This window comes from Lactuca virosa, chromosome 7 (genome assembly GCF_052849685.1).
Source record: "Lactuca virosa cultivar CGN04683 chromosome 7, Lactuca_virosa_CGN04683_v6, whole genome shotgun sequence".
NCBI classification, from domain to species: domain Eukaryota; kingdom Viridiplantae; phylum Streptophyta; class Magnoliopsida; order Asterales; family Asteraceae; genus Lactuca; species Lactuca virosa.
In genome coordinates this window covers 69,605,989-69,620,180 of record NC_136432.1, presented here as the reverse complement: position 1 = coordinate 69,620,180, position 14,192 = coordinate 69,605,989, and the positions used below count along the sequence as shown (strand labels likewise).

General features: G+C 41.6%; 1 protein-coding gene across 1 annotated transcript; it reads left to right on the top strand.

Annotated features, from left to right (window-relative positions):
• The first annotated feature begins 11,567 nt into the window (after positions 1-11,567).
• LOC145125614 (uncharacterized) lies at positions 11,568-12,672 on the top strand. The gene has a single exon (XM_079061047.1). It carries the CDS (start codon positions 11,607-11,609, stop codon positions 12,528-12,530), a length of 924 nt encoding a protein of 307 aa, XP_078917173.1. The 5' UTR covers positions 11,568-11,606; the 3' UTR covers positions 12,531-12,672.
• The last annotated feature ends 1,520 nt before the right edge of the window (positions 12,673-14,192 follow it).

Genomic DNA, 14,192 nt, shown 5'->3' with positions numbered 1-14,192 from the left:
TTACACAAATTATTATTTTGCTTTTGTTTTAACTTCTATTTATGTTTGGGGATGATTTAGATAACTCATCTCAATTTGATTCTCCACCACCAAGATGGGTTCCCTTTGCTCATGGATTACTCCTCTACCGGTTCCAAATTCTAGGTTTCTGGTTCCATTTACGGGTTTCCATCTCTTTCCGAGTCTAATACACGAATGCAGTTCTAATACACGAAGCTGGTTCTAATTACTAATTTCCAGTTCCAACCGGTTCCATACCCACTTTACCCGGTTAGAAACTCGAAACCGAACTGGAATCGGTTCCCGTATACCGTTCCGGTTATCGGTTCTCATAATCCATCAATTCCGATTATCGAGTTTTTCGAGGCCGGGTCAACCGATCCAGGTTTGGAACTACTTTCATCCCTACGATTACGTGACTAGGTACACTGTCTATTGTGTTTCAGCTGGTAAAATGTGTTAGGGTTATCAATTTTAAAGCTCTTTAGTGAGTTTAAAACACCGGGAATGGATAGGAAAATGATCATATTGATTGGTCGTTCAGTGAATACCCTATGGGTTGACTGTAATTTAAGTTAGATAGCATGAGAACTCTTGGTCTAAAGCCTCTATGCATGTTCTTGTCTGATTAAGGCTTTGAAGTGGGATAATCTGTTCGACTGTCTATCTAGCCCCTAACTATATGAGGCTACATATTCAAGAGGCGATCCTCAGTCTTAGCATTGGCCCAGGTATGCATATGGTTCGGGCGAGAGGCTGATGATTGTATAATAACTGAAAGCCAATAGTAGTGTTGGCTTAGAGAAAGTGGCAGAGAATAGCAAATGACTCTTATGATTGTTACGTATAATATGTGCATATGGATAGGAGGTTTGATTGTTTGGTGCTAGGGTCGAGAACTTTGCTTATGTGGATTCATTGTACGTATGGTAGAATATGTGGTATATTGAGGAACTCAATAAGCTTTATGCTTACAGTTGTGGATAAAATATTCTGTAGATTGTTCGTATGAAGAGCTCAACGAGATTGTAAACACGCATCGAAGATATTCGTTCCGTGGTTTTGGTAAACCTAACTCTGATAATGTAGGGTTTTTAATAAAAAATGTTATTCAATGGTTTTTAAAGCAAATGTTTAATTGGTTAATTTCCTAAATGAAAATTCTCTCTGTAATATTTGGAACGTTACATGAGACCTATAGAGAGAATTTGTGAGTGTAATGTTACTTGTTGATACCTCCTATCTAGGAGATATTTGTAGTGTTGGTGAGAAGATAGCGTCTTGTGGATCTGTGCATAGTTTTTTCCCTTTTTTATATGTTGGGATATTTTTGTGCCTTCGTCGAGATTTAGAGTTGAATTTGTGCTTCTAACTATTCAACCGGGGCTAAGGATAAGATTTGCTATGCCGTAGAGACACTCTTGTCGGTAAGGCCCACTACTATGTCCTCCACTTTAGTGGGCATAGTAAACTCTTTTACAAAGATGTGAGTGTTGTACTTGGATTATCTGGATAGAAATAATTGTTGAAAATAATTTCAAAGTTCATTAACTATTGGTAATATTTTTAAATAATAACATGGTCTTTTTGGGTTGCCCTCATGACATAAATAAGAAATTAAAAAGAAATAAAATTAAGGAGAAAATTAGTCTATTAATTTTTTATGTTTAATAAATTAACTAGAAACTATTTTGGAATTAATTGGGAATTAATTAATTAATTCAAGGGGTTGAATATTAATTAGTTAAAAGATTAAAAGACTGACTAATTGGTATATTTCAGAACCCTTAAGGGATTAAGGGAACTCGAAATTTCCATCCCATATTTGATTGGAGGAGAATTTTGAAATTATCTCCATCCCTCATGGGATGGGAGATAAAACTTGGCAACAGCTTTGAGGATTTAAATAAGGTGCTAAGGGTTTCATTCATTTTTATACATTAGTTTGAAATATTTGCCTTCTTCTTCTCTCCCTTTCCATGGGAGAAATTTCTTAACCCTTTCGAGGGTTTGTAGAAATTTGACCATCTCCTAGTTTTCTTTTCGTTATCTTTTGGAGTCATTGGGTGTGGTTCCATTAGAGGGATTCTGCGTTAGGTTGACTCCAAACATGCTTGCATCCATGAATGGTTCTAAAATATGCTCCTTAAAGCCCTAAACTACCCCATGAAGAGATCTAGTAAATGAATAGTCAAGGTATAGACTTTATACCTCAATAAGGATACTTTGACAACAAAATATCTGGATCCAAAGCTCCCTCCTTCAACCAAGCACTTCAAGCTTCCACTCCTTCAAGGAATTACCAAAGAATCACTCTCTTTTCACTCACACACACTCAAAAGGTTGTAGATCATGAATTATGGTTTTGCTGGACTGAGGGAGGTGATGAGGGGAGGCCACAATGAAGTGTTAAGGTGCTTAAATAGGGTGCAAATCCTGAAAATTAAGGTTTCACTCTGGCAGCTCTACTCGTCGAGTCGAGGCTTCTCAACTCGTCGAGTAGACTTCAAGTCCCGCGTCCAAAAATCCCATTCCTACTCGACGAGTTTGGGGCCTCCAACTCGTCGAGTTCCTTTGCAAAAATTAATATTTCTTATTAAAATACATACCAGGGACCGGGCGTTACAAATCTCCCCTACTTATTTTAGACTTCGTCATCGAAGTCTGCTGCGTCCGGGAAAAGCTCGGGGTAGTGCTCCCTCATCTCGTCCTCCGGCTCCCAAGTCCATTCCGAGCCCTTGCAGTGCTGCCATTGCACCTTCACTAATTCGACCTTCTTTTTCCTCAGATCCTTCGCCTTCCTGTCGAGGATCGCTACCGGCGGCTCGATGTAGTTCAGGTTGTCATCCACCTGAATATCCTCTAGAGGTACCTCCGCAGAGTCATCTACCAGGAACTTCCGCAGCTGTGAGACATGAAAGGTAATGTGGATCTGACTAAGCTCGGCTGGCAGATCCAGCCTATACGCCACGTTGCCCACCTGGGCTAAAACCCTGAAACGACCAATGTAGCTGGGGCCCAACTTGCCCCGCTTCCTGAACCAGATGACACCTTTCCAAGGTGACACCTTCACGAAAACCATATCTCCTACCTGAAACTCCAGGTCTGAACGGCGCTTGTCAGCATAACTTTTCTGTCGACTCTGAGCAGTCTGAAGCCTACTCCGAACCTGCTGGATCCTCTCCGTCGTCTTGAGTACCACTTCGGTACTCCCCATGACCCTCTATCCAACATCACGCCAGCATATCGGGGTTCTTCACTTCCTCCCATATAACATCTTGAAGGGAGTACGGTCGATGCTCGCGTGGTAGCTATTGTTGTAGGAAAACTCTGGCAAGGGAAGGTAGGTATCCCAACTACCACCGAAGTCTAGAACGCATGCCCACAGCATATCCTCCAAGGTCTGGATGGTCCGCTCACCCTGACCATCCGTATGTGGGTGAAAAGTTATGCTAAAGTGCAGACGAGTACCCAACTCATCATGAAATTTCTTCCAGAATCTGGAAGTTAACGACACATCTCTTTCATAAATTACGGAGACTGGCACTCCGTGTTGAGCTACTACCTCTCTAATGTAGATGTCACCCAGCTTCTCGGCCGAAATACTCTCCTGGATCGGGATGAAGTGGGCACTCTTGGTCAACCGATCCACGATGACCCAAATCTAATCCATTCCCCATGCGGTCCTGGGAAGCTTCGTAATGAAATCCATAGTAATATCTTCTCATTTCCACATAGGGATATCCAACGGATGCGTCTTGCCGTGAGGTCTCTGGTGTTCGGCCTTGACCTTCCTGCAGGACAAGCACCTATCAACGTACCAGGCTACATCTCGCTTCATGCAGGGCCACCAGTAATCTGGACGAAGATCTCTATACATCTTCGTCGCCCCGGGATGGATAGAAAACTTGGATTTGTGCGCCTACTCCATCAAAACCTGGTGCACACCTCCATGATATGGATCCCACACTCTACGATGGAGTGTCAACAACCCGCGGCTATCATAGTCGAAGGAGGAAACTTGACCCACAATACGCTCGCTCTTCCGATGTTCCTCCTTCATAGCCTCCTGCTGGGCCTCCCGAATCTGCTCCAAAAGCGGAGTCACCACGGTCATCCTCAAGAAAATGTCTCTGATTGGGGCTGTCTTGCAGCTAAGAGCATCGGCCACAACGTTGGCCTTCCCCGGGTGATAAAGGATCTCACAGTCGTAATCTTTCACCACATCTAACCACCGAAGCTGCCCCATGTTCAGATTCGGCTGATCCATGAGGTTCCTCAAGCTCTTGTGGTCCGTGTAAATGGTACATCGAACCCCATAGTGGTAGTGCCGCCAAATATTGAGGGCGAAAACTACCGCCCCCACTCTAGGTCGTGTGTCGGGTAGTTTGCCTCGTGAGGCTTCAGCTGCCTCGAGGCGTAGGCGATGACATGCCCCCTCTACATCAAGACTGTGCCCAAACCCAAAATGGACGCATTCTAGTATACTACAAAATCCTCCACGCCCTCTGGCGGGGCTAAGATTGGAGCCTCGCACAACCTCTCTCTCAACGTCTGGAACACTGCCTGCTGCTCAGGCCCCCAGCAAAATACAACGACCTTCTTCGTCAGCCGGGTCAAGGGTACTGCTATTTTGGAGAAGTCCTGATGGAGACTTCAGAACCTCCCATCTCATCACGACCTCCATTTTGGCCGGGTCGACCAAAATCCCGTTCTGGTTGACAAGGTGCCCCAGAAACTGCACCTCGCGCAACCAGAACTCACACTTGGAGAACTTGGCATACAAGCTCTACCTCTTCAAGGTATCCAACACCTCCCGCAAGTGCTCCTCGTGCTGCTTCTGTGTCTTGGAGTAAACCAATATGTCATCTATAAAGACTATCACAGACCGATCCAGCATCGGTCTGCATACGCGGTTCATGAGGTCCATGAACAAGGCAGGAACATTGGTGAGCCCGAAGGGCATCACCACGAACTCGTAGTGGCCATAGCGAGTCCGGAAAGCAGTCTTCTATACATCCTAATCTCTGACTCACATCTGGGTGTATCCTGAACAAAAATCTATCTTAGAAAATCAAGATGCCCCTTGTAGTTGATCGAAGAGATCATCAATCCTCAGGAGTGGGTAACGGTTCTTCACCATTACCTTGTTCAGCTCCCGGTAGTCTATACACATCCGATGCGACCCGTCCTTCTTCTTCACAAACAGGATCGGGGCTCCCTAGGGCGAACTGCTCGGCCTAATGAATCCCTTGTCTAACAGCTCCTGCAGCTGTGTAGACAACTATTGCATCTCAGGAGGAGCCAACCGATATGGTGCCTTGGCTATCGGTACCGCACCAGGAACGAGGTCAATCCAGAACTCCACCTATCTCTCTAGAGGTATCCCAGGCAACTCCTCTGGGAACACATCTGGGTACTCTCGCACAACTGGCACATGGCTCACAGTCGCCTTGTCCGCCTCCCGGTTATTCATAACGTAAGCGACATACCCTATGCAACCCTTCTAAAGGTAGCGTCTAGCCCTCGCTGGTGAGCACATAGCTAGTCCACGCTGCGGCCTCTCGCCCTGAATCACCAGCTCTGCCTCACTTGGGGTACTCACACGCACCAACTGCTGCGAACAGTCGGTCACCGCCCCATTAGGGCTCAACTAGTCCATGCCTATGATAACCTTGTTCCCCCTCAAAGGAATGGGAACCAAATCCACGAGGTATCGCTCGCCATGCAACCTCAAAACGCAATCTCTGAAAACCTCTGATGCCCGGACAGATGGGTTGTCAGCAATCTCGACCTCTAAAGGACAATCTAATATGCCTGAAGACTCAGAAAACCTCTTGCTAATAGCAAGAGAGACAAATGATCGGGTAGCCCCCGAGTCAAGTAACAACTGAATTAGGATATAGTTCACATGGAACGATCCCGTCACCACATCCGGTATGACACGCGCCTCTTCGACAGTCAGCTGCAAGGCTCGGCTCCTCACCACTGGAGCGTCTATCTTGCCCTGTCGGCCATCCGTAATTTGCAGGGTCGCTGGAGCTGGTGCCGCCACTGGCACTGCTGATGTCAATCTCGGGCAGTTGCCCTTTTTATGACCCTTCTGATTACAATGGAAGCAAATCAGGTATGTTGTCTGAAGGGTAGGGGTAGGGGCAGTACAATCCCTACCAAAGTGCCCAATCTTGTCACACTTACAGCAGCCCGATGACCCTAGTCTACAAACTCCCTCGTGTGTCTTGCCGCATTTCCCACAACGGCTCCGGCCCTGTTGGCCCTTCGACCTAGTGTCGGATCCCTTGGGTTTCTTCCCCGAAACCCCAGTAAACTGCCCAGCCTCCACCTTCCTCTTCCGGATGTGCTCTATATCAATCTCCCTCTCTCTCTCGACCTGGCTATCATGTCCTCCACAGTCGGGCATGCTGAGTAGCTGACATGTTTCCGGATGTCAGCTCTCAACATATCATTGTACCGGGTCTTTCTCATCTCCTCATCACCCACGTACTGAGGCACCAGTAAGGCCCTCTCCCTGAACTTAGTGGTAATCTCCGCAAGCGACTCAGTCGTCTCTCTCATATCAAGAAACTCCCTGGCCAGCTGCTGGATCTCCACAGCTGGTGCAAACTCAGCCCTAAACCTGGTCACAAAGCCGGACCAAGTCATAGCCTCAATGGCTGGGGCTCCCAACGAATCATTGACTGCCTCTCACCAATCTCTAGCTCTGTCCCTCAAACACCTTACAACATACCGGACCTTCGACCCCTCAGGGAAGAAGCTCGTCAACTGTGCAGACTCGATGTCTGCAATCCACCTCCTGGCTACAATGGGGTCCTTCACCCCGTGGAAGTCTGGCGCACCACATCCCCTGAAATCCTTGAAGGAGAGTGTGCGTGTCCCTGACAGGCCAGATGCCATGTCGCTCTTGAACGCACTGAGGTGATCCTCCATCAGCTCAATGATCCCTTCCTTGATCGACCCGAAAATCATCGGGGACGCCTCAAGGATGCCTCTCATAATCTCGGATGCAATGAACGCTTGCAATCCATCATCAACCGGCTCGGAACCCGAACCCGAACCTGATCCTGATCCTGACCCAGACCTTGAGCCTCCCGCTCCGTAACGTGTCACCACCATTCTGAAACAAAACATATAATCGTCAGGATCATACATAACCTCGAGAGGTCTCACACACTCTACAAGTTCCTTGGTTCTATCTCAGCCCTCCTTGACTCGAGTACGGATCCTCTACTTTCAGTAGTACGGGCCCATACTACCTTCCACATCTATCCGTACTATCCTCAAGGATTTCCTTAACTTCACCAAGTCCCTTCTACTACTACTGCTCGCTGTACTAATCTCATCCTAGGTTTACCCTAGGGTAACTCTCCGACCTACTGTCCGCCATCAGCTGCATAAGAAATTCCTACTACCTTTACCTAACTAGCTTGCGAATACCATTACATATCACTAAGACCAGATAATTCTTCGAATGAGAGGTCCTATCCTACAACGGTTAGACTCAAACAAGAGCTGCGAAATAGGGCTAGACCTAACCTTCTGAAATTATTTAGTCCTCGCAATATGTAACTTACCGTATTCGTTTACTAGTTAGTTAAAGATAACTAGAATTCCTAAAAGCACAAAGAAAGCAGCATTCGAGCATTGAGTAACCAAACCAACCATATCCTATTCAGGCCATCATATTACTGACTAATCAGTTCTAGCATGTAATTCAATAAGCACATATAGCAGGCACATATGGCATCTTCCTAGATCCTTAGCCCTAATCTAGCATGCAGTTCTCATACACATACAATAGGCATATAAGGCATCCTTCCTAGATCCTCAGCCCTAATCTAGCATGCACTTCTCATAATCATCTCAAATATCATAACATACATGTATGGGTATCTTGGGGAAAACTTACTTGAGCTCGACTGATTGCACGCATCACACACCTTGTTCTTATTCAAAACTCTTTATTTTAAATTTTAGAAAAACTATTTTCTTGAAAAATCTTTCAAACCCTCGATTTGAGTCCAGACACCCCCGAAGGTGTGTCCGAATCCGTCAAACCAAGGCTCTGATACCAACTTGTAACATCTCAAAAATCATGACCAAAAATTTCATTTTTGATATAACGATTCATAAAACAACTTATAGAAAACATCATCAAGTTATTTCATTTTATAAAACCATAGATCATGTGTCTCAAAAGCATGTCATAATATAGTAACAATGTCAGAGTACAAATCCCAAGAATCTCATATGCGGAAAATCGTGTGTGTGATGCGTTGCTACCGTTCCGACTCATTTCCCTTCGAAGAAGAAGGACCTGAAACAAAACTGAAAACAGTAAGCTCAAAGTTTAGTGAGTTCCCCCATCATACCACATACGATACATAACACATACTGTCTAACATATCCAGGTACTAGCTACCCCTTCGGTCTCTTTCAACCGGTAACTTGCCTAGCATATCAGGGTGCTGGCCTGCCCCTTCGGTCCTGTCGACCGATAACTTGCCTAACATATCATGGTGTTGGCCTACCCCTTCGGTCCTGTCGACCGGTACCTCGCCTAGCATATCAAGGTGCTGGCATACCCTTTCGGTCATTTCGACCGGTATCGGGGACTATTTCACCCCCTACTTCTTCCACATAGCATCCTAGTGCATAAACATATAAGTCATATACTGTCTAGCTTATCCGGGTGCTGGCATACCCCTTCGGCCCTATCGACCGGTATTGGGGCATATCCTACCCCTACCACTATCACATAACATCATAGCATACTAGCACATAAAGCATAACAGCTAGTGGCATACAAGATAATTATCACAAAGACAATAATCTCTACTATAAGTCTTACTAGTGAGCCGGCATTGGTGCCTTCGACCCACTTCTACTGGAAGGTAACTCACCTCAATGTCGTGAAGTAGCTGAACTGTCCTCAGCTCTGGGATCAACTCCTCTCAAACTCCTACACATAACAATCTCCTTAAATTACTCTTTCATACTCATAACCCCTTTATGGGTCAACTCTGGTCAATGGTCAAAGTCAAAGTCAACATCCTGGTTGACTCAACTCGCCGAGTTGGTCCATCAACTCGTCGAGTTCCATAATCCATAAAACCCTGAAAACTCGATCCTACTTGTCGAGTCCTTTCATGAACTCGTCGAGTTCATCCTCATAGTATAGTCGAGACCTTTTACCCACAACTCGCCGAGTCCTTCCTTGAACTCGTTGAGTTCCTCAATCTTCATAATCCAAACCATGACCAACTCGCTAAGTCGTCTTCTAGATTCAACGAGTTTGCTCAGTAACAGAAAAGGTTGGGGGACCACGAACCAACTCACCGAGTTGTATGAACAACTCGTCGAGTCCCCCATAGTCTAAATCCATACAGTCATTTCTAGTCGGGTTTACTGCATTCAAATCATAGATCTGGTTCCCTAGGGTCGATATATCACGTAAAGTTTCTAACTTTACGTCCATGCATGGGTTAGTTGGCTCAAAAAGCCCTACAAAGTGGTTCACAAGTTGCATGGGACTCCCATGGTCATAAAGTTGGCACCTTTATGGCATGGAGTCCCTCAAAGGCTCCAGATCTGAAGTGATGACTCCAAACATGCTTGCATCCATGAATGGTTCCGAAATATGCTCCTTAAAGCCCTAAACTACCCCATGAAGAGATCTAGTAAATGAATAGTCAAGGTATAGACTTTATACCTCAATAAGGTTGCTTTGACAACAAAATATCTAGATCCAAAGCTCCCTCCTTCAACCAAGCACTTCAAGCTTCCACTCCTTCAAGGAATTACCAAAGAATCACTCTCTTTTCACTCACACACACTCAAAAGGCTCTAGATCACGAATTAGGGTTTTGCTGGACTGAGGGAGGCGATGAGGGGAGGCCACAATGAAGTATTAAGTTGCTTAAATAGGGTGCAAACCCTGAAAATTAAGGTTTCACTCTGGCAGCTCTACTCGTCGAGTCGAGGCTTCTCAACTCGTCGAGTAGACTTCAAGTCCCGCGTCTAAAAATCTCATTCCTACTCGACGAGTTTGGGGCCTCCAACTCGTCGAGTCCCTTTGTAAAAATGAATAATTCTTATTAAAATACATACCAGAGACCGGACGGTACAAGGCTCATCCAATCTGATGTTATGAGAGAGGTTTAAGGAGATCTCTTAGATTCTGAATGAAGTCGGTTTTTAAATCCATTATGCTTATCACCCTCATTGCCCTTTTGTATTTTGAGATTGGAGTTACCAAAGGGGTTTAATAGGATAATTGTTTGAAAGTTAAACAATATTAACTAAAGTAGTAAAAGGAATGAAAGGTTATTATAAATCAAAATTGCAATTTATTGAAAATGTGATTCGTATGCTACCCATGAAAACACATATTTTCTTCATATTTTGTTGATGGAGCGTGTGTGGTTAACTGAGACATTAATGCGAGGGTGTACGTTGGAAATGATATGACACTTGGAAAAATAATTTTGTTGATGGAACATGTATGTTTAACCGGCACGTCAATGTGAGAATAATTTGGATCGACGGTCGTACGGTTTTGAATGGTTGATTCACCATCTATTTTATGATACGTTGCATCCCCGTCATAGAACTCAGATGAACATAATCACTGATTAATATGTCATTGACCCCACTTAATTATTCTCAAAAGATGTAGGAGGTTTATAAAGATTGAAAGCATTATACTAACACAGCCACTCATAACACAAGTGAACACCTCATCCTATGTGTTATGTTGAGATGGATCTCTCTCTCTCTCTCTCTATATATATATATATATATATATATATATATATATATATATATATATATATATATATATATATATATTAAAATTTTAAAAGTTCTTTGGGATTATGAGTAGTTTTTTGGGAAAATCATCTCAAAATAGTCTTTAGACTTGAGATGAGTGTTATGCTGTAATGTGTATACCATGCAGCCCTTGGAGTTTGGAGTTATGGGATGAATGTTTCACCTGTTTGAATAAAAATAATTCTTTGCTTTGGACAACCGCCATTAAGTCGTATAAAACAAACGCACAATGCAACTTGGCATGTATAGGGCTGCCACGGACTAACTTTTAGACTTATAAAATATTTATTATTATTAGCTTGTATATTAATATTATGTGTAACAATTTTGAAGATGTTATTTTAAGTAAAAAAAATATAAACATGGTTTTTTAATGAAAACATTATCTAAATCATCAAATAAATTATATTTTAAAAAATTTAATAATATAATGTTTAGTATCCATAAAGAAATAGTAATAACTTATTTTAAATAAAACAAAATTAAAATAAAATAAGAGACGTATGTAAAGTTACTATATAACTAAGAGACTAAAAATGAAAAATGTTATATTTTAAAAATATCCAATTGGTTGATTTGATGACGTTGGTTCTTAAAAGTACCTGGTCTCTATTTTTTTCAAAAAAAATCTACTAAAGTGACGGCGCAGCCTCTCTCTTTCCATGTATATAAGACCAAGTGTGGTTGAACTCATGTTTCATTGCCATCATCTCTTGCTTGCTATCTTGTTCAAACCCTAAATAAACCAAATAACAATGTATGAACAAGAGCAAGTCGATTTTGATACTTTTCTCGAATCCATTAGTAATTATCTTCTTGATGATCATGATCATCCCGATAATTTCTTGCACGACCCATCCGGTTTTATGGTTTCCAATAATGATATGAGTATTCCGGCCATCTCTGAAGAGTCCTCGATAAATATTGATCAAGAAATATCATCTCTTTTTGCAGCCAACTCTTGCTCCGGTGAGTCATATAGCCGGAGTTCCAGCTATCTTATGGATGATCCGATCTGGCCATTGCCAAATTTGGATGACTCTGAGATCTCTAGCTTATTAGATGGTTACAATGGCGATATTGTTCAAATCCCAAAAAATTCAAATCCTATTCTTGCCATAACCATTAACGAGTTGCCGGATATTTCAGCAGACATTCCGGCGACTAGCAGCGATCTTACCGGTACCTGCTTAGGATCAGCTACAAGCATGCCGTTGAAGTGGGATTTCTCAACAGGAAACGTGGTAACGTTTGGCGAGGAGGTTTTTTCAAGTGGGGAGGATCAGAAATCCCCGCCATGTGTGAAGGACTTTAATTCTGATGAAGTTAAGAATTTTGAAGCTCCCCCATTACAATCACAGCCTGAGAGGAAGTATAGAGGAGTGAGACGACGGCCGTGGGGGAAGTACACAGCAGAGATGAGGAATCCGGAGAAGAAAGGGTCAAGATTATGGCTTGGGACTTATGAGACGCCGGAGGAAGCAGCCATGGCGTACGATCGAGCAGCATTTAAGCACCGTGGATCTCATGCTTTGCTGAATTTCCCTCATTTAACCGAATCACACAATGAAAATCCACAAAGATATATCACAAAAAAACGATCATCACCATCACCATCTTCATCTTCATCGGATTCTTCAAAGAACAGCCATCGGAATAAAAGGAAAAGTTCCGTCTAGGAGGAGTAACTTGAAAACTGCAGATAACATGCATTAATTGCTTATTTGTATCGTATAAACTATATATTTGTCAATTATCGAAAATATATGCAGAAGGTTTTGTAGACTATATAACACTATTACTAATATATCTCTCTCATTAGTTTACCGTAGCTACACTATCTATAATTCATTTACTATGAAAATCAATGAATTTAAATCTTATTTTATTTTGGACAAATAAGATAAGGCTAGTGGTATAAAAGTTTCTCTACAATATGTTCAAATTCTTAGTGGCATGTGTCGGCTTATTATAACTCTCATGTCACGCCACAAAAACCAACGATGACAACGACTTCTTAAGGCTTTGCTTGTCGATAAAAGATTTTTTTTTTTTAAATTATAAAAGCATGTTGGTTAAGGACTTAATGTTAGTTTGAAATACATGATAGAACATATTAGGCTTGAGAAGCACCCACCATTTCCAAGATATTACCATTTGTCTCAATTCCTAACCCACATTCGTAACAACATGTGTTAGGCTTAGTAGGCCAAGTGTTATACACATATATCTTCCCCGAAGGGGTGCAGGGTGCTTAGGTGCCTAAGTGGGAATCAGGCCCAAGCGGCAAACCCTGTGCTTCTTACCCCTATCGTGGATCATACCCCGCTTTCATTCTCTTCTTCTTTCACTTTATATATATATATATATATATATATATATATATATATATATATATATATATAATGTTATGATTAAATATGAATCACAAATATTTTATGAATGTATAACATAACTATAGTGATTAGATTAAAAAAAATGAAAAGATGGATTCTTATGGTGCATAATCTTAACATGGACTAGCGTTACTATATATTTATATTTAATTAATTATAAAGTCACATATGACATTTTATCAAGAAAGATGAATTCAAATTACCTACATTTTAGGCTATCAGATCAAATTAATTAATACAAATCTAATATAATCTTATTTTTATTCAAATCATTCAAATTAAATCGGTTTTTTTTTAATACGACATCATTCAAGATATATGAACACATATTTTTATTCTTGCATTCTTAAAGAATATGATTCATTTAAAGAGTTTTATTTGATTTGATTTTATTTTATTTTATTTTTTGAATTAACATTCTTAAAAAATATACATGCATATATTAGACAATAACATATTATTCGTTAAGATAAATGTATTGTAGTAGAATCAAGAATTTATATTACAAAAATAAGAACCATTCTTATAACATAAAACAACCATTTTTATAACATTAACCGAAAATATATATAACATTTTGAAGATGACAGACAACCTTCTATACTACATTCTTTAAGAATCTATCATCATTCTTAAAGAATATACAAAAATTATAATATATAATATATTATTTTAGAATTTGTCATCAATCTTGAAGAATGTGTCATCAGTCTTGCAGAATATGTCATCATTCTTGCAGAACATGTCATCTTTCTTGAAGAATATCATTGTGTTGCACAACTTGAGGATAACCTTGCCATGATACGAGTCGGTTGTTGCCTCACAAATGTGCATATAAAGAATGCTTAAATCTGACTTCGTGTGAGGAAGTTTTTGATTTTTCGAAGTTTCAGTGTGACACAGTACAATAGTATGCAACACAGAAATTGAAATGAAAATAGGTTG

Excerpts from the sequence above, each read along its gene's own strand:
- LOC145125614 (XM_079061047.1), top strand. The coding sequence starts at position 11,607 with ATGTATGAACAAGAGCAAGTCGATTTTGATACTTTTCTCGAATCCATT.